Below are 27630 nucleotides of genomic sequence, written 5' to 3'. Positions count from 1 at the left end.
TCAAGCATGGGGATGGAACAGAACATGTTTTGTATGCTCAAAGCGTATGCAACAGGAAAGTGGTTCAGACCTAATCATGCACTCTGACACTAATTGCTAATGAAGATCTCCTAGCAAGTCCAGTATACAGAAAGATCAAAGCATCAACCAAATTAAACAAGTGGAAAGTTCCATCATACATCTCAAGTATTTTATTAAAAATAAATAAAATAGATAAGCAGGTTCTTTTACAATACATAATTTTATAAATGTTGCAACAAATAAATTGCATATAATTGGTTCTTCTACAACACAAGTCTAGAAATGCCACAGAATTGAACTCTTAAAAGTCCTTGCATGATGGCATCTCAGTATAAATAGACAACTTGCCATTTAAAGGAACAGAAAAAGTCCATTAAATTATTAATTCTTTTTTTTTCAAGTTAACAGCATGCATTAAATACAATGCTGCTGGCACACCAGCACTTCAGCTGCTCATCCTTCATGACAATTCCATTAATTGAGGTCAAAAAGGACGGCCAACCCCTGGACTTTTTCCAATGGGAAAGGAAAAAAAAAAGACGACTAAACCATATAGTAACTATATTATATATTTATAAATAAAAATAAAAAATAAAAAAAAATAGCTGATAAAGCCGGAACACTTTTCCTGCACTTGATCCAGACCAGATTGCATGCATTATTCCTGGTGTGCCAATTAAGCATAGAAATTCAACTAGCTAAAACTGTATATTATTCATTAATTCATTCAATAGGAATCACCAAATAGGAGAACTTTTCTGCATGCCTATAGTCTGCATCCCACTATCTAGAAGTTTTCAATAGAACACTAGTTTTAATCATTGAAGTAAACAAAGCCACTTTTTTTTTTTCACTAGACCAGAAAAGCAACAGAAAAACAGGGAAAACTAAACTGGAAAGGCAGAGATACAAGGAACTTCCCTGGGAAACTCATGCAAGTTGAGGCTGTGCTGAGATCAGAGTTTCCCAGAGAAGTAAGCAAAGCATTAATCTAACAGTTTTCCAAACAAATATTTTGACAGATAGACCTAGATCAAGCAAACCCATGGATTCAAACATCAGAATATCAGCAGACAAGAATGGTATGAAGGAAACATGCATCTTCAGAATAGAAATTATATCATTTCCCAATAATAGGTATTTGGTCTCTCTAATGGCATAAAACTGCAAATGAAAATTTTCAATGGCAACAGAAATAAATGAAGCTAATAGACAAAGTTATATGTTACTGTAAACAAAGGTATATGTTCTTGTGAACAATATCTTACAGGATTTGGCAGGTAAGTCCCAGTCCCACTACGATATCTTGGCATATCATCAACATAGCGTTGATAAACACCAGTAGGTCTATTAGGAACAGACTGGAGAGGAGCAACAGGAACAAAACGAGGGCCATAACCCATAAGCTGTGTTAAGAAGTTCATGTTGGCTGAAAGAGGTCTTCCAGGACCATCCCATGGGATGCGGCCCTGCAAATACATAGGAGGTACCATAACAGGCGAAGGATATAACAGAGGCCCATGGAACCGTGGGTTCTGGCAATACCGCCCATACTGCAAATTTTGCCAATGGCTAGCAAAGTCACTATTGAGAATATCAGACTTGTGCTCCTCATTTGGCTCAACAGAAGCATCCCTTCTTATTGAACTGGAAGCATTTAAATCTTCAGGATGATCAAGTCCATCAGATGCATCAAAATTCTGGCCAGAATCACTGTTATCCTGTCCATCCTCACTAAAATGACTGGTCGATGGGTCAACAGTTTCGGGATCAGTTGGAAAATTGTACACGGGAAGCATTGTAAGAAATGGAACCGGTGGCCCTGTTGGATAAAACGCAAAGGGTACAACCCCAGAATTATCCACTGCCCTTTGCCGTGTACCAGGACCCAAGAGGACAGGAGCAACGTTAATCAGTGAATCTGATCCACTCGTCTGAGCAGGTTCCAAGCCCGGAATTTGATGCCTTGGAACATGAAGAGGAGCTGATTGGGATCCTGGACTTCTGTCTGCCATTTCATTGGCTCTAGTTGACAATGGATTCCAGTCAATGTTGTCATCATCAGCTTGAGAGGAACCATGTTCAGAAACACTTTTACCTCTTGCATACACAGCGGCTGGTGCTGCAGAAGGGGCTGTTTTTCTTCCTCGCTTTTCTCTCGTCGACTTTGAAACCTTTGCTGATGATCCATCCCAGGAACTTTCAGAAGAGGTTTTGCTTCTCACGGAACTAGTTTGCGCAGTAGGCAAGAACCTAGAACTTGAACTTCCATCATCAAAGTAAACATCATTTCCTCTGTCATCTTGATACTGGAAAGAATCTACATGATTATCCCTAATTGATCCTCGGTTTTCTTTCACAAACTTCTGTTGGGCTCTTGTAGAACTTCCAGAGCTGCCCACGCGAGATAGGGAAGCAGAGTTTATACCTGCAGATATTGTTTGCTGCTTATCATCCGACTGAAGCATTTCAATACTTCCATTATCAGGATCAAATCCTCTAGCTGAGCCCCCATCCTGCTCCTGCCAGAAATCATGATCAGCCACTCTTGGATTCATTTCCCTGGAACCAAAATTTTCATTACCTGGTTCGATCAAATCTTCTGGATTTGAGGTCAATCCGATACCAGGGAAGTAATGGGTTAGCGGTGAAGAAACTAATCCTGGAGGAAATTGCATATTGGAACCCCAAGACGGCTCAATCAAAGGAATGTTAGCGGGAACCATACCAGCCATATTCCTCTGACCATACCCCATCGATGCTAGAATGGAGGGCGAAATTGGAAAAGGTAAATGAGTGGAAGCTAAATTCAGAGGCATTTGAACCTGTCCATTGAAACCAGGAACCGTTGAAGATGCTAACATGTTCACAAGATCTTGCTCTTCCTGACGCATCCCTGGTGCCCCCACATTTGATGCAAGTTCCTCAGCCATGGCACCCAAACCTGAATCATCTTGATAACTATTTAAAGAACTGCTCAAATCAGCGGCAGTATCAAGGCTTTGATGGGATGAGGCCTGCCTGACAGATGAAGGATCATCAGTTGTCGATTGGCTGCTATGGCTAGCTGAAACTTCCATTCCCAGGTTCTTCCTTCTGCCATTATCCAGTCTTGCAGAAGAATTTTGGTTTTTTGCAGTTTCTGGTGCTCTAGTATGCCTTCCTCGAGAAGAAATTTCACCATATGCATCAGTTAGCTCTGGACTTGAACGGGTCCTTGCAAAAAGATACCTGCCCTGAAGATCATTCCCCAAGTGTTCAGGTTTAGCCACTCTTGGAACTTTTCCAGAATGAACACCCTGACTAGAACTGATTTCCCGCATGATCGGGTCAGAGGGCCTTAGATTGTTCATGTTGCCATAACTCTTTTGAGTTTGAGCACGAGAAACGGCAGAAACATCACCTCTAGATGTACTCTCCAAGGGTAAATTACCATACTGGGAGGAAACATTATGCAATGCACGACTCTCCTCAGTCTCGGTTTCACAACCAAAATTCAGGTTCATTTTTCTGCTACTTAAATTGTTCCTGATATTATCTGAAACTTGTTGTTGATCCAGGTTCGACAATCTCAAGTGCCGCAAATCAGTCTTTGGAGCATCAGGACGATGGCCACTACCATGTCTGTCCCATGTGTTCATAAAGAACTGATTAACTTCAAAATTTATGTTCTCTTTGGGGCAATCAAGTAACCGTGCCAACCTTTTAGCCCCAAATGCAAATGCACTGCGTATCCTAAAAAAATTTCCTGGAGCAAGTACAAAACAGAGGTTATTAATAATACTCACTAGACGATTCAATAGTTATGCATTGAAACAATGCCACAGGAGACACATTCAAAAAGAGTAACAGATGGGTGTGAGCATTTAAACATTAAGAAATTACCAACTACAACAAAATGCATGGGGATGTGTGTGTAAATTTATTTGAGATCTTTCTTCATGCATAAAATACATAGAAGCACAAACACAAAACAATTCCACAGTTCATAGAACCTTTTTTTCTTTTGAGTAAGATAGTCCCTTAACTTCACTGTTAATAATTATCATATAATCGACTTCTCTTATGAACTCAGCACCACAGTCCTCGTTTCATAATTATTGAAATGGCTTCATGGTTTGCATAAACTCGACTATCAGAATGGTTTCTATTGAGGTTGCATATTTATTAGAATCGCTTGTATCAACCTTAATAATGAAGCAAGAGTTGCAGCATTTTAAGTCCTAAGCCCATGAAATTCCTTGAGTGGCAGAAACAATAAGATTGTCATGCTTGTCATCTACTTGAGCAAGCTGCAAGCCTGCAAGATTTACCTCAACTTAATTCATGTTCATTTAGCAATTGCTGTTAATTAATTGAAATTCACTGGCATTAGTAAGTGACTTCAAGAGGAATTTCTTCAAATTAGTGACTGGAAAAATTATAATGCAGCACTAGCAGCACCCAGACTTCAGATTCCAGATTCAGAGGTGTTTTGGTTTCCCACTGAAATTGAATCAGTCCACTGCCATCTGCATTCATATGCAGAATGTAGTGGACAATATGAAAAAATCACAATAATCATAACAAATTAATAAAATAAAATATTCATTCAAATCCCAGGCTTCCACCATTTCAGCCACACACTTATTTTTAGTTTTAGTGGTTTTTTTCACACACGCAAAGAGGGACCCATTATTAATGTTACCAGGAACACAAGGGCTCAATGCAAATCTTTTGTAAATAAATTGTACACGCTAGTTCTTATTCACTGTCCAGTACACATATTTTTACAAAGAATTCCAAAAAATCGTTTCTATAACTGTCACAAGTTCACTTCCTCCCATTTTCTATATGGATATAAAAATAAATAAATAAGTAAAAATTTAACCTAATGATAATATGTTTATGATAGATATGGAATCTTCTGTAATTCTAATAAATAAAACTACTATGGGAGATCAACAACAGAAATTATTTATCTTTTAAGAAGCTTAATGGAAAGTTTAGGAAAAAGAAAAGTTACTTACATATGGTTTTTATTGACCTAGAGAAAGCTTATGATAGAGAACCAAGGGAAGTTGTTCGGTGGGTCTTAGAAATGAAGGGGGTTCACAATAGATATAATGTCGTCATTAAAGATATGTTTGATAGAGCAGTGACTAGCGTTAGGACTATAGGAGGGGAATCTAGAGTTTTTCCAGTCGCAATAAGCATACATCAAGGTTCTACTTTGAATCCTTATCTTTTTACTTTAGTGATTGATGAACTTACTAGGAATTTCAAAATGTGATCCCTTGGTGCATGTTATTTGCAAATGATCATGCTGATTGATGATAGTAGGAGCAAAGTGGAATCTAAGCTAGAACTTTGGAGAGCCACATTAGAGTCTAAAGAGTTTAGGATAAGTAGTAATAAGGCAGAATATATGAAATATAATTTCAATAATATAAAAAGTAGTAGTGGAGAGAAGATTAAACTTGATAATCAAGGGATTAATAACACTAATAAATTTAGATATCTCAGATCTATTATGCAAACAGAAGGGAAAATTGAAGAAGATATAGTACATAGAATTAAAACAGGTTGGGTTAAATGGGGGAGTGTGTCGTGTGATCGTAGAATACCCTTAAAATTAAAAGGGAAGTTTTATAAGACGGTTATAAGACCGGCTATGCAATATGGTTCAAAATGTTGGGCAACTAAGAAACAACATGTACAAAAAATAAAAGTTTATGAAATGTGAATGTTAAGGTGGATGAGTAGTATAACATTAAAAGATAGAGTAAAAAATAAACATATACGCAATAATTTAAGCATAGAACCGATCGAAGACAAGATGAGGGAGCGGTAACTTAGATGGTTTGGGCATTTGAAACACAGGCCTAGTAGAGCACCTATGAGGAGGAGTTAGTTATTATTTCTGGCATGAAAAGGATAAGGGTAGGCTTAAAATAATTTGAAATGAGGTAGTGAGAAAGGATTTAATTGCACTCTCGATTGAGTGAATGACAGAAAAGGATTCATGTAGCCGACCCTACCTACAGGGACTAAAAGCTTGTTGCTATTGTTCTTTGAAAACTACTTACGCTAGTAGAAGTATAAATCTAGTGGGAAAGCAGTCCAATCATTTAAGCACCACGTTTGAAATAGAAACAACAACGAAGTTGTTCTAAACAGGCAGCCACAGCAGCAATTAAAAAAATACACAATAGTTTTCAATTATGGTAATAGCAACATTCAACATTTTTACTCACCAACCATTTACAAATCTGACAAAAATAAACAAATTTTGATCACAAACATTCAGGAAAAACTCAATTGATTGTCACATTTGGTTAGCGAATTGGAGTGGGAGAGAACGGAATGGAATAGAGAACTGAATGAAGAACATGGAGAAATTGAGTGCCCAATTGTATTCCATTCCATTGTACTAAACATATAGCATGAGAGAATATGCAAAACACACCTCTGCAAAGATATGTAATATAACTATTCTATAGTCTTATCCAAAAATTCAAAATACCTTTACTGACACTACGTCCAAGGTTGTTGTTTACACGTAATGGATCAATAACATTGAAATGTTTGGAAACAAAGGGCTGTCCCTGATTATCTTGGCCAGCAGGGAAAACAGCATATACCGAACTACAAGCATCAAGAAACAATTTGCTAAGTAGCAGCTCTCCACTGTCCTTTCGGGGAGGTTCCGCTGAAAAAGGATTGCAATAAAAAAATAAATAAATTATCTAGGACATACAATCAGAAAGTCAAATAAATATATTCAATCATCCACAAATACCAGTTACGTCTGGAAGTGAATTAATGAGCACAGGACCCCATAGACTAACACAAAAATTGTCCCAATCAAAGCTACTAAAAAACTCCAGAAAACGATAAAGGACCTGCAAGTGCAAAGAAAGAGGCCTTCATATCAAATGACAGAGAAACTCTGCAAGATGAAGAAAGCAAGATAAATGAGGTCACCTCAAGTGGTCCAGCAAAGGAATTGTTGAAAACATGAAATATGTAGAGAACCAAGGTCTCTAGGGCATATGTTGAAATAAGTCCATGGTGAGCACCCAATATACGACTCTCATAATAACACCAAGCCTTAATCAATATAATGCTACGCTTGAATAGATGATTTTGATTAATCAAATGATCAACCTACACAAAATAGAAGCATCTTTGAATGTATAATTACAAAAACTATTAACTAACTCTTCCATACAGAAAAATACAGAGCAAGGAGTTCAAGCATACATGACATACCTCCTCAAGGAAACAAAGGGTGCACAGCCCACCAAGCTGGTTGAAAGAAATGTCGACTACAATGTTCTCCACAAGACATTTTATAATCTTAACCTTCAATGGATTGGAACAAAAAATTAGAACCTTATATTTTGCAACAAAGAAAAATGTTCAAGTAACCTTTGAATAAATAATTTCTGTTGACTTTACAAGTAAAATTTGCACCAAGTATCATCCAAGGCCAATGGGCAATAAGTTGCAATGACATCATGCACTAGGCGCCATGCAGTAACCATGCATTAGGCAATGTATTAACCATGCACTAGGCCATGGACTGGGCATGCACTAGGCCATGCACTGGGTCATGCACTGGCATGCACTAGGCCATGCACTGGGCCATGGACTGGGCATGCATTGGGCCATGCACTGGGTATGCACTAGGGCATGCACTAGGCCACGTACTGGACATGCACTGGGTATGCACTAGGCCATAGAGCACCATCCAAAAATGAAAATAATGCAATAAATTGAACCATGGACTGGGCATGCACTAGGCCATGCACTGGGCCATGGACTGGGCATGCATTGGGCCATGCACTGGGTACGCACTAGGCCATGCACTCGGCCATGTACTGGCCATGCACTGGGTATGCACTAGGTCATAGAGCACCATCCAAAAATGAAAATAATGCAATAAATTGAACCAAAATAGAAAGTTTCATCAAGACACTTTTCAAATAATCAAGAGATGACAAACTGCTGGACAGTTAGTATACTAGCAAGACAGTAAAAAAATAAATTTCAAGATCAGTATTAAAAAGATCAGGAAGAAGGATTAAACATAATTCAGGTATAAAGACATAACTATCAATTGCAACAAAGAGGGATAAGCATTTTGCACTATATATATACAACAGCTATCAGGAACAAGATGCTTGTTCCCTTAATTCTGTGTGCATCATCCTCCACCTTCCATTTCTTTATCAATCTAACCCATGGTTTTAAATAAAGGCCACGACCATTACGTAATGCCGTTACGTAACGGTTTTTTGGGTTGCCGATACCGTTACACACCACGAAATTGGTGTGAAGAAAAATCACAGCCGTAGCGGCCGTTACGGACCACGACCATTACGTAAAGGCCGCTACAGCCATTATGTAACCGCTACAAGACTGTTACACCAAAAAATTTATTTTATTTTTTACTTTTTCTTCTCACTTTTTCCCTCTCATAAATCATTCTCAATATATCATGTGGCGAGAGGGGGAAAAGATTATAATGAGGATCACAATGATACAAAGTTTATTATTTCTTTAAATACTCACAATAGATGCATTAATTAACAATTTGAAAATACTAATTAGAAAAATATTTTATTTTGATAATATTAGTACTGCGATATTTATGTTCTATATTTTTCAACTTCAACCATCTTTCTTTTCTAGCTATTTTATATTTGTATTATTTGTATGTCTTATGTGTCTCATAGATTAATGGAGTGTATAATGTATTTTGTTCTATTAATTAATTTAGCACACATAAGAATTTATTACAGATAAGAACAATGAGAAGTATAAATGCACACACACACACATGTAATTTTTCTATCAATGGCGGTTTAAAACAAATGTAAACTTGTTGCCCTTACCAAAGAACTTAGTTACTCTAACTAAATGATCCAAAATACACAAACTATTTCTAAGAAGGGCTAAAAGCTTAAAACATGCAAATACGCTAAGATGCACAAGGTTGTGCTGCTTCAAAAAAATTCACGGCTGTTACACCCGCTTCCCGTTATGTAACATCCGCTACTCCCGCTTCCTGTTACACCCGTTACCGTTACGTTACGTTACGCTACCCGCAGCCGTGATTTAAAAACATGATCTAACCGTTCGTTGTCTTCACATACACACACCACCATCCAACTTATTCCAACCAGACCCACTTCCCTTCTCATTCTCCCACTCTCCAATTTTGTCTGCCCCATCTACAGCAGATAAGTTCATACCCTACTCAGGCCAAAGCCTGAATCCATGATGGATTCATTACTTGCAGCCTTCCCTTTACAGCACTTTCCAAATGTGCCCTCCATCAAACCTAGCCCTTCCTGCAGTCGCTCCATGGTTGCTGCCCTGTCCTTCCCGTCTGCAGCAAACTCAATGATGGAAACCACTGGCATGCATAAGAATAAGACCAGAGATGTGTAATTACAAATCAAATTGAGGATGGAATCAAAAACAGAAAATTTGATACAAAGTAATAATCATTAATTGAAAAATCGCCTAATTAACATCCATAGATATGATTAATCGCTTGGAGCAGTTGTGCTTTCTTTGCCGGAATCAATGATGGGATGGCGTGGGTATAGGGAGCTCCTGCTGTTCACCAGAATTAATGACGAGAGGTGTGATGGGGTATGATTTGCAATGAGGATCAAGTACAACTCAGAGAAAGGGTTCCTAATCCCATATATATGTACTCATACTGCAGTAGCACATAAGAATGAATTAGGGGTTGGCAATAATTACATGCCCTTATTAAATTATTTGAGGCATATTGGTTAATATAGGGATTTATCAAATAGGTTCTCTCACAATTCAGTTTCATTTGGATTACCTAGACATACTGTTGACAACACATGGGGGGAGAACAAGAAGGTGCTCTAATTCAACATAATTATAAGGAGTTCTAATTGGCTCATTAATGGAAATTAACGCCATTAAACCCATTATGAAGAAAGCATAAGGTTTCTAAACCATCAAAAAGGAGGATTCCAATAAGGGGCATGTCTAGACCCTTAATTCATTGTAGAATGAGAGAGACAACCTTGACCCGCAAAAACTCCTTGAGGGGATGGGGGTTAAGGTAGTGAATCCTTTAAGGAAGGATATGAAAGTGGTGGTTTCTCCTAGGACCTATGAGGGAAAGAAAAAAAGGTGCAAAAGGAGTTGAATAAGTTGGCCAGTTCTGTCAACTATGGATGTGAGAGGTTAAGGAGATGTGAGGAACAGAGGGCTTATTAAGGAAGTTTTGAGTATGAGTTATCCTGATATTGTTTTCATTCAAGAAACTAAACATTAAAGGGTGAAAGAGGGTAATTGAGAGAATTTGGAAGGAGGGGGGTTTAAGGAATCATATTTTCTTCCTTACCAAGGTGCTTTTTTTTGGGGAAGGGGGGGGGGGGGGGAGGATTTTGATTATTTAGGATACTCATTCTATTGGTAAGGTAGATAGCTTAGTGGGTTTCTTTTCCTGGTAGATTTTGTTAGATAATAGAGGTAGAGATCAGTGGCAGGTTTCATCTGCGTATGGTCTTAGACAGTGCTTTGACCAATTTTTTTGGAAAGAGCTTTATGTGGCTTTAGTGCAGTTAGGTTCCCTAAAGAGAAGAAAAGGAGAGGGAGTTCTGCCTTTGGCATGAGTAATCTTGATAAGTTTATCTGGGAGTGTGGGTTAAGGGGTTTCCAAATGCATAATGCCTTATTTTTCCTGGCCAGTCAGTGGGAGTGGGTTGTTGCTAGTCACATGGATAGGTTCTTATTTTGAGGTGAGTGGGAAGAGGAATTTCTGAATCTTTCTCAATAAGTTTTGTCTAAGTCTGTCTCTAATCATTTCCCTATTTTATTAGAGTTTAGAAAGGTTAGGTGGGTTCCAACACCTTAAGTTTGAAAACATGCGGCTGGATTATATTTGTCTAGGGCTGTCTCTAATCATTTCCCTATTTTATTAGAGTTTAGGAAGGTTAGGTGGGATCCAATGCCTTGAGTTTGAAACTATGTGGCTGGATCATAAGTCTTTTATGTCTTTGGTGAGAGATTCTTGGAATGAGAAGGTTGATAGGGGGTTGGGAAGGTTTTAAATTTAGGCGTAAGGTTGTGTTGAAGAGGTGGAATGTGGAGGTTTTTGAAGACAATAGAACTAAGAAAAATAGTATTTAGCAGGATCTGGATTTGATGGATAAGAAAGAGAAGGGATGCTTTCGAAGGTTGAGGTTAAGAGGGTGGATTTAATGAATAAGAGGAGGCTAATTTTAGGGGAGTACGGAGTGGAAAGAAAAGGCCAAGTGGCTAAGAGAGGGTTATTGTAATTCTAAATCCTTTCATAGCTTGGCTAATGGTAGGAGGAGAAGTGTTATTGGGGAGTTGGAGGTGAGGGAGGGAGAGGTTAATTTTTATCCTGATTTGATAGCTAGTGAGTCAATGCTTTTTAAACAAATCTTTTTTTTCTAAGGAGGGTGCAGATAGGCCAATGATTGAAGGTTATTAGTGGAATCCCATTTCTTTGGATCAATAGTCTTGGTTGGAGAGACCTTTTGAGGAAAGTGAGGTTAGGCAAGTTATGTTTGAGATGGATAGGGATAAGCCAATAAGGTGATACGAGGTCTGGACTCCGGATGCTTGTAATATGGCTTTCTTCCACAATTGTTGGGATGTAATCAGGGTGAATTTAATGATAATTGAGCAAGAGTATTAATTCTACCTGCATCACTTTGGTGCCTAAGAAGAGTAAATCTTTGCATGTTACTGAATTTCGGCCTATTAGTCTGGTTCCAAGTGTGTATACAGATCATTGATAAGGTGCTAGCCAATAGGCTGCGTTTAGTTATAGGAAGTACAAACTCCCATGCTCAGAGTGCTTTTGTTGTTTTTTTTTTTTTGGGGGGGAGGGGGTAGGCAGATTGTGGGTTCTATTTTAGTGGCTAACGTGGTTGTGGAGGATATTAGGAGTAAATGGAGGGGTGTAATGTTTTGAAAAGGTTTATGATCGAGTAGCTTGAAGTTCCTAAATAGAGTTTTGGAGAGGTGAGGTTTTGGGGTCAGGTGGAGGTCTTGGATAAGGGGTCGTTTGTCTAATACTTCTTTTTCTATTATTATAAATGGGGAACCTGAGTGATTTACAGCTTCGGGAAGTGTTGGCAAGAAGACCCTTTGTCCTCTTTTTTGTTCGTCTTGGTTGTTGACTGTTTGAGTGCATTGATGGATAGGGCAGTTGATAGAGGGTTTGTGAGAGGTATTGGAGTGGGTAATGACAGGGCCATAGTTTCTCATCTTCAGTTTGTAAATGATACTTTTCAGGGGATCATAGGGAATCTTTTCTAAATGTGCTCGCCGTTCTGCAACTTTGGAGCGTGTTTCTGGGCTAAAAGTGAATTTAGGGAAAAGTGGGATTGTAGGTATTAATCTTGGAGGCCATAGATCTTTGGAGTTGGCTACTTTAGCAAGGTGTGCTATCTTTGACTGGACTTTGTGATATTTAGGGGTTCTGTTAAGTGGTAATTCTAGGCCCATGGGCTTTAGGGCTCCCATGGTAAAGAAGGTGTCCAAGTGCTTCATGAGTGGAAGGGTGCCTTTTTTTACTTTAGGTGGTAAGGTAACACTTATTCAATCTTGTCTTTCTAGTATTCCTCTTTATTTTTTGTCTATTTTTAAAATTATTGAATGGGGTGGCTAGGACTATTGAGAGAATCATGAGAGACTTTCTTTGGTCTAGGGTGGCGAAAAAGAAAGATCATTTGGTTAGATGAGAGATGATGTGTAGTCTATAAAAGAAGCCGTGTTTGGTCTCACGAATTTGGTGTCTAAAAACATTGCCTTGATGAGTAATTATTAATGGAGGTTTCCTTTAGAGAAGAACTCACTTTGGCATAAAGTAATTAAAAGTAAATTTGGCACACAAGGAATGGATAGGATACTAATGTATGTTTTAGATCTTTTTGTGAGAGTCCTTGGAGATTTATATCTCAACATTACCCACATTTTATTCCTAATAGCAAATTTGAGGTGGAAAATGGGAAGAGCATTATTTTTGGGACGACAATTGGGTGGAGGATTTGCCTTTTTTCGTGTTGTTTCCTCGCTTGTATCGTCTTTCTTCATTACATAATGACCCTATTTCTTCTTTTATGCTTTCTTGGGGAGAATTTTCAGTGGGATTTTCATTTCTTTAGATTTTTTTAATTTGAATGATAAAGAGGTGGAGGAGCTTGTAACTCTGCTGAGTTTATTGGAGGGCTGCCATCCTTCCACTATGGAGGGTGTGAAGCAGTGGTTGCTAGATTCTTTAAGAGATTTTTCTAGCAATTCATTCTTTGAAATCTTGACCCATGAGAATATGTCCTTTTCTTTCTTTCCTATGATTTGGAAGGTCAAAGTTCCCTCTACATTAAGACTTCTATGTGGTCTTTGTTCTTAATGGAGTTAAAACTAACAATCTGTTGCAGGGTGCCAGGTAGGATGCCTTCCAAGGCATTATCTCTGTGTGTTCTTTGCTTTCTCTTCAGGATTTTTTTTATAGCAAAAGAATATTTCATTAAAAAGAAGAGAATTTACATGAGGGACAACCAAAGAAGCGAGAGCCTTAATTTTTTGGAAGAGCTTTAGCCTTCTAGATGAAACAATAGAATGAGAAAGAAGAATTAGAGTGGGCCAAGAATACAAACAAAAGATTTACAAGAAAACACTCCTGAACGACCTAAAGACCAAGACCAAACATCCATCCCCACAGAAAGATTAGTCCCATTCAACAGAGTTAACAAAGAAGACGGCTCCACCAACTCCCTATCATTAAGAGGCTCTTAAAATGGAGATTCCAGGAAGCTGACGGGCTACTCAAATCCCCAACAAAGAAAATATAGCTCTATTTTTATTGGTGCTCAGTCAAAAAGACGAGGGAATGAAGTGGATAAGGATGAATTACCCAGCCAAGGGTCTTTCCAACAATGGATCTGAGAGCCCCTTCCCACCTCAAGTTTGGTTTGAGGGATGAAGGAAGGATAAATCAAATCTATTTTGCTTGGTGGAGCAGTGAAAAAAGACGAGGGAATGAAGTGGATACGGATAAATTACCCAGCCAAGGGTCTTTCCAAGAATGGACAAAAAAGCCCCTCCGCGCCTCAAGTTTGGTTTGAGGGATGAAAGAAGGATAAATCTGAGAAATGGACCTTCACAGACTACCCAAAGAACATCTTAAACATACATTGGTGTCACACCCATTCTCACCCAACCTGAACTTACTTCAAAGGGACAATTCTTCTAGAGGAAAGCACCATAGCCATTTAATTAAAAGAGATGTGGTCTTAGACACCAATTTCCCTAGACCCAACCCTCCTTCCTTTTTTGACCTATAAACCTCATTCTAGCTAGCCAAGTGGTCCCTGCGATCCCCCCCTACCAGACCACAAAAAGTCTCTCATGATTCTCAAGCTTGCTAACAATCCTCATCGAAATACTAATACAGACAAGAAATAAAAGGGAATGCTAAAAAGACAAGCTTGGATCAAGGTTATTCTACCCCCTAAAGAGAAAAGAGCCCCCTTCCAACCATCTAACCTCTTAGTCACCCTTTTCACTACCGAATTCCAAAAAACCACTGCTCTAGGATTACCCCCAATTTGGGACCCTAAGTAGGTCATGGACCAATCAAGAATGCCACACCCCACTTCAGTGGCCCTTTCCCTCACTCACTCCACAGGCACATTCAAAGCTGCTAATCCACTCTTCCCCATATTAATTTTAAGACCCGACACCCTCTCAGAAATCTGAAGAATACCTAAAATTCTCCTAAAGGAAAGGCTATGATTGTCAAGGAAGAAAATGGTGCCATCAGCAAGCTGAAGATGAGAAACCACCACTTCCTTACTGGGGAAAGTAGTGTTTGTCCGAAGTCTGTGGAGGATATGCTGGCCATTTCTTTTTTGCGTTTCAAAGGGAGTAAAGACAAGGCTGCTCTATTAAGATGTGGTTTGTTTGCTGCACTGTGGGCATTTGGATGGAAAAGAACAATCACATTTTTTAGGGGAAGAAGATTTCTGAAGATTTCTTGGTTTTGCATTTGAGATAAGATTCAGCATTTGGCTTCTTTATGGCATGTTGCAGCTGGTTGTTTTAAGGAATTATGTCCTGAAGAAGTTCATCGCGAATGGCCTGCTGTTTTGCATTAATTGTTTTTTTTCCCTACTTCAGTTTTTCTGCTTTTTCTTTTTCTTTTTTATTTTTTTTTTTTTGAAAGATTCCTTTTTCTACTGAATTGAATATTCTTTCTCTATCAATATACTTCTTCTTTTGCGACAAAAAAAAAATGCCATTGTACCCATTAGGCCATTACCATATCAGAGTGAACCTAAAGGATCACAAACAAGAGGAGCAAAGTGCAGTGCAAAGAAAATAGAGGTTATATGCATGATATGAACAAGGAGTAGTAAAAATTGGAATAAAGAGAACAACTCATCGAGGATTAGGGTTAATGAGTTCTGACAAGCAGCCACCTTTTATCATCAGTGTGTGAAGTGTGTTCGGGGGAAGTTGGTTGTCATTGCACCACGTAGATACAATTAAAGGTCAGGTGCTTAGGCAGCAAGAGAAAACATAATCAGCAAAGCTACATGAATAGTATATATAAGAAAATATCATTATTAGATTAAAAAGTACCACTTTGGATTCTGTTTTAATTCACTTCTCTCTTTCATAAAAATATTATATATATATATATATATATATGTATTATTAGGTAAGAAATTCATTCTGTTAGTACCTACAATGTGGGTGTATTTAAAGGAAAATAAGGAAATTTTTTTGAGAAAAAAAGGAAATTTAAATTTTAAAACTACAGATTTATATTTGAAACAGATAAATAATTTATATCTGGCCTCGCTTTGGTGTACTTCTGCTAGTTGTTTTAAAGGAGTGAGGTTTTTGGATATCAAATGGGGTTGGTTGGCTTTGTTAGTCGGATTGTTTGATTTTTGTTAGACTTTTATTTTCTCTTTTTCCTTTCTTCTGTCTTGGAAGATTTCTTGTTCTCCTTGTAAATTCTTCTTTATCTAATAAAGTCGTCTTCTTTCGCTATCAAAAAGATTAAGCTCAAGTGGGCTGTTAGTCTTGCAGATGCACAAATGTGCAATGTAAGGAAATGTTCAAAAAGATTCTACAAATAATTGATTCTATAAACTTTTTTTACATAATCTTCATATTGTAGAATAAATGAAGGTCTTGCTGTACTAAAATTAAAGCGATCCTTTTACACAAGTAGTCAAGTACTAATATTGACATCGCCTTTTGATGGAACCCCCTTGGGCATCCTTTAATGAATTTTATTATCTTTTGCTGTGTCTGTGTGTGTATGTGCATACATATATTTATATCATCTTATCTCTTTGTAATTGTTTTTTTCCTTTTTAATTCTTTTAGATGCCAAGCATTTTTCAAACAAACTTTATATGTATCATTTTATTTTGGGGCCAGAACTTCTTGTGCACTCAATTTAGAAGCTTTTATGTGTGCACACACATGCAAGAGACATATAAGATATGCCACTATCACTACAGAAAGAGAAGCGAGGATGGGAGAAATTCTTCTCTCTCAATTAATTCCATGTGGGGAATGGAGAGGATGTATCCTTTCAGCATAATATCTGATGTGACAAAGCCTAGCTCAGCACTACTTTCCCTTCCATCTTCAGGCTAGTTAGCTAGCTTGTGACAAAGATGCCCTCATTAGCCAAAACCTGGGGTTTTCCAATCAAGGGATGGTATGGAATATTCCCAGGACTAAGGAATACTTTTGATTGGCAGCTTGATACTCTTAACAGATTTCTACAACAGTCTAAAATCCAATGCCAGGCCATTTCCAATGAGCCCAAATGGGTTTTGAGCAAGGATGGAAACTTCATGGTCAAATCATTCTATAAGAACCTTAGCTCTCTGGCTGAGCGCAGTAGCAATTTCCCCTGGAAGCTTACATGGGAAACTGCAGCCCCTACAAAGGTTGTTTTCTTCACATGGAAAGCAACTCTTGGGAGGATCCTTACCATGGACAATCTTCAGAAAAAGGGCACATCCCTTATTAAAAATACTTTTTATGCCTGGGGCAGGCAGAAACAGCTTATCACATCCTTTTTACATTGACTTGGATCACGGAAATGTGGAACTTGGCCATCTCCATGGCCAAGCAGAAGTAGCTTGGAAAGGGATCCAATCAAACAAGGAACGAAGAAAGTCTCTCCCCCTCATTCCCCTTGCGTTTTTTAGGCTGGTGTGGAGAGAAAGGAACAGAATAGGCTTTAAAGGAACTCTTTCACCCATCCAGGCTGTCATGGACTGTTGGATAGCTATCATCTCTAGCTGGCATAGTGGGCTGGTTGGGAGGGACTCCTTTGTAATCCTTCATTTCCTTGATACTCCTCTGCGAGGAATGTATTTCTCTTGTTGTTTCTTCTGTACTTGGGTGGCATTCCCTTGATGCTGCTGTTTAATAAAGTTTCTCTTTGCTAATATAAAGATAAACTACAGAAAGAGAAGCAACCTTTGCTATGTAACTATGTATTATTGTGTACATATATTTTCCATTCCACAATCCTAAAATATGAAATACAATGAAGAAATATATCACTGTAGACAACAAATTAACCTTCCAGTTAATGGGCAGTACAGGCAATTTCATACTGATTTGTCAACTTTCCCCAAATTAGTCACCAAACAAGGATACCATATATTTTTTAAATAAAATAAAGTGTAGGTAACAAGGTTTATACAACAAAAATGTATTTTTTTAGCTCACAACAAAATTGTTTACCTTACATGCAGCATACATAATGACATCTCCATTTCAGGTTTTAAATTTAAAAATCAAAAGGGCAAAGCTATGGAGGCTACCTCTCAGGGATCTAACTTTTAAAATTAGTACCTCATAACTGCATCTACAAACCAAAAATCTCCTTACCAATACACCATCACAAAAACTATATTGGTCATCTTAGTTTCCTACAATAATCATCCATATATTGATCAATGAAACCGCAGGCCCTACCCACTCTCATCCAAAAGAGAACTCTTAAGCAATAGCAGATGCTTACAGAAGGACAAGAAACTTCAACAATGTGCTTCTACAGCATCAACCCAAAAGGGCAGAACCAAACACAAACACCAATACTTGTGGCTCATTAGATAAAAATATAAAAAAAGAGTTAAAGATGCTATCCATACAGAACAGGCATTCAAGTTACCCATTTTCATCAGCCATAACTTCAACTAAAGCTGCAGCTTAGGAAGAAGTTCTAAATTCAAGTGCAAATTGTACCACCACGGCACCACCCAAAATTGGAGAACTTTGGGTACAGATAATTAAAAGTAAAAAGTACACATCGACAGTTCAGCAACAACTGACTACTAAGTAAATATGAAGAGACCAAGCAAATTGCTTGTTCAAAGGAAATAATGCTATATGGATAAACTTAATACGAACAATATGCACTGCTTTTGCAATTCAAAAAATTTAAATAGAAAAAATGGAGGTGCATGTATATATGAGAAAGGGGGAAAGAGAATTTCATATGACTCACATTATTTGCAGTAAAAAAACCCCATAAAAAAAGAGATATATGGTGTGCTTCTAAATAGAAATGCAGATTCATCAAAAAATAAAATTAAAAAAATAAAGTGTTGACTGCAAAGATAGCTTCCACAGGCAAAATGAAACAAAACAGATAAACAAATAGCATGAAAAGATTGTCCAGGGACATTCTAAATGGAAGCAGAATCATGAAAAAAGGAAACGTGCTGAATTTTCAGCCTCCACAAATACACAAAAAAAAAATGCAAAACAGGCAAACAAAATGCATGAAAAGTTTGTCCCACGCACTATCAAAGTTGACAATATGGATTGCTCCAAAAGATTGTCCATGAAAACAAAGGACCAATGGATGCAATAATAATTATATAGCCAAGTTTCACTTCTGCACCTCTAAAGTCTCATTTTCTTCCCTCCAGCCTCAATACACCTCCATATTGCAGTCTTAATAATTTCAAGATGCACAGAACTAAGCATCCATAATGCCTTGAAAGATCCATGACCTTGAAAAAGCCATACATCATCAAGAATCTCAACCAACTGATTGACAACAAGGGCGAATAAATTCATAGATGGTAATTAAGCGGTTCCCCATCCAGCTTATAATGTCTTGGAATCTCCTTATTTCTTAACATCAAATGGTTTACTATAAAAAACTTCTCAATGAGATACACGCAAGATTAAAGTGGATTGGAGTTTCACAAAACCCTATTTCCACCCCAAAGTAAACAAAGAGGAAAGTTACAATAGAAAAAGATATGATGACAAAAAACAGTGAAAAGGCAACCAGCATCCCCTATTGACAGGTGAGTCTAAATAGGTGTTGAAGGGCACTAGAGGTAAGTTAACTGTAGTCAAATGCAAGGGAAGATAGAACACAATTCAATTTCCAATCTCATGCTTTGCCCTGCTTCATTGAATTCAGAAACACTCAATCTTATGGCTACCATCACAGAAGTTACTCATCCTCACTTCCTCAGGTCACATGCCAATCCTGTTAATAAATCAAGCTCAATGGTGAAAGCAAAATACAGCACATTGCCTACAAAAGTATATTAGAGTCCCCCCATCCCCCCGGAAACAGAAAGTTAATGCCCCAAATCATCACAGAAATTACTAATCCTCACCACATCCAGTCACACGCCAATCCTGTTAATACATTAAACTCAATGGCTAATGCAAAATATAGCACATTGCCTACAAAAGTATATTAGAAGTGCCCCCCCCCCCCCCCTTCCCCCTCCCCAACCACAAAGTTAATACCCCAATCAAACATAAGGGATGCAGGACCCCACACAAACACACAGCTCTGCCCAATCATAATTCGACCAAAAATAACATATCAAATGAGTCCAGTCAAGTGGGACATGGTGCATCCCAACTCGTGGTATGAGTCACCACATAGCTTGGTATTTTGTAATTAGTTGGTTAACCATTTTGGATTGTCAAGGGCACTTACCATTTGGTCAATGATAAAAAAATATTTAGATGCATATACCAATAAGGGGGAAAATATCATCTCTAACACTTTTCTTTGCTATAGATTCTAAGGCAAAAATTGATACCATTGACCAAGGTAGAAGATTGTTTTGAATGAAAAATCTGTCATCGTCTGAATAAACAAGGCTTAGAAGTCATCAGGATAAGGTAAAAAGATGCAGTCCAAATTTAAAGAAGAATTTCATTAATGATTACAATTTACTCTCCAGATAAAATAGGGCAAAATATGCAGATGCACTTGTGCATTACAAAGATAAATGTCAACTCTTGTGTTACCATTCCCTTAAGATAAATGTCAATATTGCAAATTCCAGTCACAATTGAAAAGAAAATAAATATGCTGAGTAATAAACAAGAGCAAAGGCTGGAACATATGAGAAAGCTATACAGGAAAATATATATATATATATATGAAGGGCCATCAAATACATACTTCTGCCTGAATATACTGAACCTCCTTAACATGGAATTCAGCATTCTCATTCTTCTCCTCATTCTCCAGCATATCTCGAACTTGATTTGCCCATGTGTCTTTTAGACTTTGGTTATTACTGAAGGCTGTTAAATCAATGTCGCCATCAGGTAAATAAGTCTTGAGGGGTACAGATCCAAAAGTGAAAACCTGTAGGAAGTAGAGATTGTCACAGAGCAGCAATGACAACAACAATCAACAGGAAAATATATCTAAATATATATATATATATACATATATAATCATGTGCATGCACACGGATAAACAATAAGAAAAAAAAAAGCTAGGAAAAAAAACAATGATTTACTGTGAGACTATGCTAGCATCAAACAAACGTCACTGCATCCAAGAATTACCCAAATTAGGTAAGCCTCATCTCAAATATTTGAGCTTGGGTGGTCAAACCTGGTTTCACCTCTCTCTCTCTCATACACACACACTAACACTCACACTAAGAAACACACACAAATAATAAATAACTTGTGGGTTCCTAATTGGTCTCACCATGCCCCTTCACCCTGCACTGCCTTCAAGTTGAAATAAACAATCCTTAATCCATACCATCTCTCACTGATCACTATTGGTTGCGACGAAATTGTCTCAGCACACTCCAATCCTATTCCAATCACCTGTTAGTATTAGTCAAAGTTTTCAGCCATATATTCATTCAAGCATGTTCTCCTTGTCTTAAGGCTCATCTATCTCAACATTTCCCGATAGTAGTTGGACACATTCAATCCTCGTGGTTTTAAATAACCCAAAATTAACATTAGTAGTCTTCTGATTACTTTTCTTATAAAAAAAAATCCATTGGCAGTAGTTGATCTTCACAAAAACTCATCTTTCAAACAATCAAAGCAAAAGAACCCAAAAAAGGAGGATCATCATTCAGTTAGCTTTCCTTGCTCCCACACCCGAAAAAAATGAAGTTGTTTCAGCCCAAAAAAGCAAGAAAAGGTACTTCCAAAAATGCTAGAAAAAAATGCCTTAGCTTCAGCACATCTTTCCACTGTCAATGTCAACTATCTCTCCAAAATTCAATTCAAAGGAGAGATATATCTTCAAAATCATGGGATTAGGGGTAAAGTGCAGACATATCACATGTCCACAAGGATAATGTGAAGGTAATAGTGCATTAGACCATTAAACAATCTTGCATGCTTCATTAATTATTACATTGGCACTGGAAAGATATTAACCAGCCACCATAAGTCACTATAGGGACATTAAGCAAATAAAAGTAAATGTGCATAAGGCATGAAAAATAAATGGAAACAAAAATAAAAACAAGAAGAATAGGGAAAACTTTAAATGAAAGGTCACCTGACAGGGAAAGCACTTCATGATAAGTCGCTGCACATAATCTGCAACAGCATTTCTGCGCCCTTCGGAGGGCTGGTTGGGCTGAATGCAGGCAATGAGCTCTGCAGTTCTCTCCTCGGCTTTCAACCATCTCTCCGAATCAAGGACTCGAATCACTGAAGCCCCTTCATTGGGCAAAAGGCCATTCGGCAATAGCCCACTTGGCTGTGCCCAGCCCTCATGCTCGCCCATGCACGGCTATCCCGTTGCTAGCCCGTGCTTCTTACCCAAACACCACTTCCCTCCTCGTCCAACAATAACAAGAACCCGTATAACAACTATGTACTATATATCTTGTTGCACCCAAGCAAAAACAAAGAATAAAAAGCAAAACAAAACAATTCGTGATTAAGAAAGTGGAGGAAATTGGTTACTGAGCTTCAAAGAAATAAGCCTGTAAAAATTCTTATGCCAAGACAGAAACTTCTGACAATCTCGGGGTTCAAAATCAAAAACACTACCCCGTAAAAATAATACGGTTTTAACGCAGCCAAATGGTAAGCAGTGCAAATGGGAACGAAATTTTGGGCACTTGGGAAGATCGCAGGCAGATAAAACCCAAACCGAATTGCAGGTGGGCACTTTCTTCCACAAATAAGAAGGCAAAACAGTTATGTTATTGTAAGGACTTCAATATCTAGCCCAAACGAACAAAAGAGAAGCCCTAGGAATCAAGACACAAACCCTAGAAGTGGAAAATTTGGGAACAATCTCGCGGTCTCAAGATACGCAAACCCCAACTGGAACTGCGGAGGAGGTGCGGCCAAGGCAGTAGGCTACCGGAGGAGTGATCGTTCTCGGCGACGGCGAAATGTCGGCGAATCAAAATCAATAACAAAGAAAGTGGCAGAAATTAAGAGGTTAGGGAGTGGTGGGAAAAGTGGATGGCGATCGTGCGAAGGCAATGGGCATCGGAGGAACCGTAGGGGTAGGGAAAATGGAGGGGATTGTGCGAGAGTAAGAGATTTCAGGCGAGAGAAGGGTTGACGTTGGTGGGGATTTCTGCATTTCAGGGGTTTTTCAAATGGCAATATTGGGTAAGGAAGGGTGGAGGAGAGAATCTGGAAATAAAAATAAAAAATAACAAATAATAAATAATAAATAACAAATTATAAATATATAAACAATTTATTTAAAAAAAATAGCATTAATTGTAATAACTAAATTGTTTTTCCACGAATTGACAAATTAAATCTTATGGAGATTTGCTGGTTGGTAAGGTACATGGTTCTCTCTATGAGCCAATTGACATGGAACCTTATGTAAATCAATCTTATTTAAACTTAAATTATTGAAGTTTCAGCAATTCTAATCATTCTCTTTTATACAATATAATTTTATAATCGTGATGACTATTTGCATGATTTGTTAGTCCATCAATACTTTTCATACTCGAATTATTGATCTGCTCAACTGATTTTTAACATTTTGTGTGATGCATTAAAAACTTAACACTATTATACTTGTCTTTAAGGCCAACACAACTTTTACCGTTACCAAAATATTATAACACACCGCTACAATCATTTGCCGTGTTATTATAATAATGTTTGAATTTGTCAAGTTGAGGAGCCAATGTTTATTTCAAACTTAACTTACTTATATTAAATTTTAGTCAAATCACTATTTAATTTACCACTACGGGAATGCTATATAAGAAAAAGGTTTTGAGTATTGAAATTGGAGTAAAAAACATTTAAGCATAACTTCAATTCTATTGAATAATGGGAAAATGTCATACTGTCATATTATAATATTTCATTTCTTGACTCCATTTTTCTAACTTCATGCTTTTATTTGTAAATTTAGACTATCTACTCAACACTACTAAAAAAATATTTAAAAAATAGATATGCCAAAACCCGTGAAAGGAAATTGACATGTTAAAAACTTGCGTATTGATGAGTGGGAGCAACAAAGAAAATGGTTGCCAATAGACATGTCAAAAAGCATGCATGGTCTCATATTCATTTAAAATTTGGGGTATTTTAGTTATGTTTGTATTGCATACAATATTCACTAATTTCTAAAATAGTTTAGAATTTGAGAGTGAATCACAAAAACTAAGTAATAATTCAAAAAACAAAAAATAAAGTTCATGTAAAATGAAAAGTAATATATAAGAAAGGGAGAGAGAGAGAGACAGAGAGAGAGAGAGAGAGATGACAAGAAGTTTACAAGTTGACAGCAATCAATATCATACAGTGGTTGCTTATATAGTTATATTGCAATGTTGTTTTAAAAAGATAAAAACACCACATCAATACAATAATTTTAGAACAAAAAAAATTATGTTGTATGAGAATAATTTTTTATCCTTTAGTTCCAAATTCATAAAAAATGAATGTCTTATTATTATTCAATTTTCAACATTTTTATATATCAAAATTGAAAGAAAAAAATAAAATGTTTTTTCAAGTTTCTAATACAAATTTTGAAATTTTTAAAAATTGAGTATCCCTTTTTTTTTTTGTAATTAAACTAGTTGTAAAAAGCCAAATCATATTTGATGGTAGTCTTTTATGATAAACTTTATAATGACTATAACCTTGTGAGACAATTCATGTTATTTGGTGATTATCTTGCCCCTCGCTTCCCCTTCCCTCTCTTTAGTTAGGAACAACTACTTTGTCACAATCTTTTCCACCATTTTTTATTGGCTATAATTTAGAATTCAACCTCTAACGATCCTCCATCAAGCGTTGTTCTTATGGTTTCTTGTTAATTTCACTTTTTGATCTAATTGGGTTAATTTGTCCTTTGATGCTACAACATTAGTGCTCTTTTTGGCTTTGTTAGCCATTCAAGCAACACCTAACTTGCCGGTATTTCCATTTCTTAGAATGCAATTGAAGTCTTTAACAATCTATGGGATCATGGGAAGCAATTCTAGCTTGAGAATACTTAAAAATAAAAGTGCTTATAACACTTATCACAATTAAAAATTACTTTAAAAAGATGATTTTTGGTTTAAACTAGAATAAGTGTTTATGGAAAAAAAATTGTAATGTAGAATCATTTATTCAAGGTACTTTTTTATGGCTTCTTAATTAAGGCTCTCTTTGGGTTTTACTCGAAACATTGCAACTTGCTTCTAAAGTAAAGGTAAATTTGACATGAAATCCGACAACCAATCTAATTCATTATTGACCTAAAATAGTTTCTTTTTTCTTTGTGATATTCCAAATTAAGGATGATATCCAAAATTGTGTCATGATCAAAATTTTCTTCTCAAAGGTCCATCTAAATCACCGTTTTTGTCAAATCTAGGCTAACTATTGGATTTTTCCTTGTGTTGTTTTCATGGAGGCTTGGGATGGAAGTTCTTTTAAGACACTTTGGGGCCAAGTTGTGGGTGTCAGACATGTTAATATGCTGGAAATCTACATGCAAAGGTCATTCATCTTGACTAGAATTATAGTGCTATTTCTAACCCTCGTTAAGAAAATGTCGTAAGTTCTTTTATTAAAACTGGTTTTAATGTTTTATTTTTCGATCACATTATATTTGTGCAATTTTTGTGCACCCCCTTGGAATGTAGTGATAAGGACCCAACCATTGGGCATGTGGAAGAGAAAAAAAAAATTAGGATAACATATTTATCAAAAGATGAATTACTCGATCATACCCTAAAAGTATAATGACAGTTAGATAAGCCAAAACAAACATTGACTAGGACTTACGGCAGATGCATAATCATGGTAAATCATCTATTGCTTGACCATCTAAGGAATTACAAGAGAAGTTGCCCAAGCGAGTCACAAGACAAACATCATCCAGGGGCATAAGGTAGCCGCGCAGGCAAGGCGAACCACTTATTGCCCAATCGTCCAAGGTACTCCAAAGTAAGCCAAAGACAAGGCACAATAAAAAGATCGCCCAAGTAAAGCAATTGAGTAATCCCCTAGCAATAGAGATCTTCCAAACAAGCACCAAATATGACTACTTATCACACACGTGCATAACCTATAACATGAGGATTTGTCATTTGTAATAATTAAACTCTTCAATATTTGTAAATGTTAGCCTTAGTGACTAAAGTATTCCAATCTAGTAGGTTTTGATGATAACAACCCATTTGTGATCCTCAAGTTATCTAATCTTTGAACATCAAGTGTAGCACAAGTCAATAGGACAATACTAGAGCAAGCACAAGGATAAGGTGAATTTCAATGAAGCAATGATCAAAGCTTACACAAGAAATACCCAAGCACAACCAACTAAAGTCATAATAAGTCTTATATGTAAAATGGGTTGTGTGTGTGAGGTAGGATTTCTTGTAACTCTTGTTGTAGAGACTCGAATCCGTAAAATAAGAAAAGAGTAAAAAGGAAATTTTTGCAGGCTTCGTCGACGAAATCCAGGTTCTCGTCGACAAAGGCCCTTCTATGCTTTGTCACCGAAATTCATAGCCTCGTCAATGAAGAGATCCTGACCGACATAAAGAAAATATCAAACTAGGGTTCGTCGACGAAAGAAGAGGTTCATTGACGAAGAGCCTTCTGTGGTTCGTTGACGAAGGCGCCAATTTGTCGACGAATTGGACCGAGTCAAGGGTCTATAAATAGGATATTTTGTTTGCTTCTTCATTAAGAAAGCAAAATTCTCTCTATCTCTCTCTCTCCCTCCCTCTAGAACCAGCGTGAACTCTCTCTTCGATCATTCGCCATTCGTTGGCCGTTCAACGATCGGAAGTTACCGTGACGATCAAGGAACGAACATCTACTAGTCTAGCAGAGCAGATTCTAGATCTCTAGAAAAAGCTGGGGTTGGATTTTCGAGCTTCTCGGGTTGTTTTCAGGATAAAGGTAAGGGGATTTGTTTACATAAGTTATTTTAGAAAACTAAACAGGTAGAATTGTAGCTTATGTTTATATGTACGTTATAACTGTCTATTTGGAAAATTCTACTGGTTAAAATTGTCGGTTATACGATTTTGGTAAAAACTAGGGTTTTGGCATATGATCTCCAAACTTCTCAAAACTTCTTTATTTGCTTTAAACTTAAGTAGGAGATGCTTAAAATCCTTGTTTCCTATATTAAATGATATTTTACGAGCCATATACTATGTATAACATATTTTGATCAAATGAGTGTGCCATGTGATATGAAATGGTATTATACTGAAATGAAAAATATGTTTATGAGATATGGGAACTGAAGTTTCAAATGATTATCAGGAAATGCAGAAAAGAGATGTCAGTTAGATACCGAGCATTCTGTATGTAAGGGTTAAACCGAGAGAGTGTGTGTCGGTTTATACCACAGGAAGAATGAATGTATGAAAGAAAGAATGAATGTATGAAAGAAAGAATGAAAGTATGAAAGAATGAATGAATGAGATTGTGAAAGATACTAGAATTGCATAGATGATTTATGAAATGAAAACAAGTTAATATGTTTTTATTATAAATTGTATATATGATGTTGGAACCGCCTTGGACAGCTTGTTACTAAGAAAGCCTTAAAAAGCTTATTATTATCAGAGAACCTTAAAAAGCTTATTATTATCGGAGAGCCTCAAAAAGCTCATTATCGGTAAGCGAGGTACCGTTGCTAGAACAAAAAGATACAGTGCAACCACATACTAGATTGGAGTGTGGGTATCTAGTAGTCGATTTAGTATGAAGGGCCACTGGTTGATCATGGACCAGGGCGGTGATGGCCAAATCGGACTGGAGAATACAATGCCTGACAAG

At 37.1% G+C, this 27630-nt stretch overlaps 1 protein-coding gene across 4 annotated transcripts in view; it reads right to left on the bottom strand.

Moving 5' to 3' along the window:
- Window positions 1-23023, bottom strand: part of LOC131166845 (uncharacterized) — a 28610-nt gene extending 5587 nt beyond the window's left edge. For 2 of the 4 annotated variants that reach the window (XM_058125442.1, XM_058125439.1), the window contains exons 1-7: window positions 21893-23023; window positions 20531-20719; window positions 7276-7368; window positions 6988-7170; window positions 6803-6905; window positions 6527-6712; window positions 1290-3769 (exon numbers count right to left, since the gene is read on the bottom strand). In XM_058125442.1, coding sequence (XP_057981425.1) covers window positions 1290-3769; window positions 6527-6712; window positions 6803-6905; window positions 6988-7170; window positions 7276-7368; window positions 20531-20719; window positions 21893-22123 — 3465 coding nt within the window. In that variant the 5' untranslated portion in view covers window positions 22124-23023. Of the gene's footprint in view, window positions 1-1289; window positions 3770-6526; window positions 6713-6802; window positions 6906-6987; window positions 7171-7266; window positions 7369-20530; window positions 20720-21892 lie in introns of all 4 variants that reach the window. The other 2 variants (XM_058125438.1, XM_058125441.1) reach the window with 2 other exon arrangements.
- Between the last annotated feature and the right edge of the window lie 4607 nt (window positions 23024-27630).

This window comes from Malania oleifera, chromosome 10, assembly GCF_029873635.1.
Source record: "Malania oleifera isolate guangnan ecotype guangnan chromosome 10, ASM2987363v1, whole genome shotgun sequence".
In the NCBI taxonomy this organism is placed as follows: Eukaryota; Viridiplantae; Streptophyta; class Magnoliopsida; order Santalales; family Ximeniaceae; genus Malania; species Malania oleifera.
Note: the sequence above shows the minus strand (reverse complement) of the source record. Positions and strands in the feature narration are given on the sequence as shown.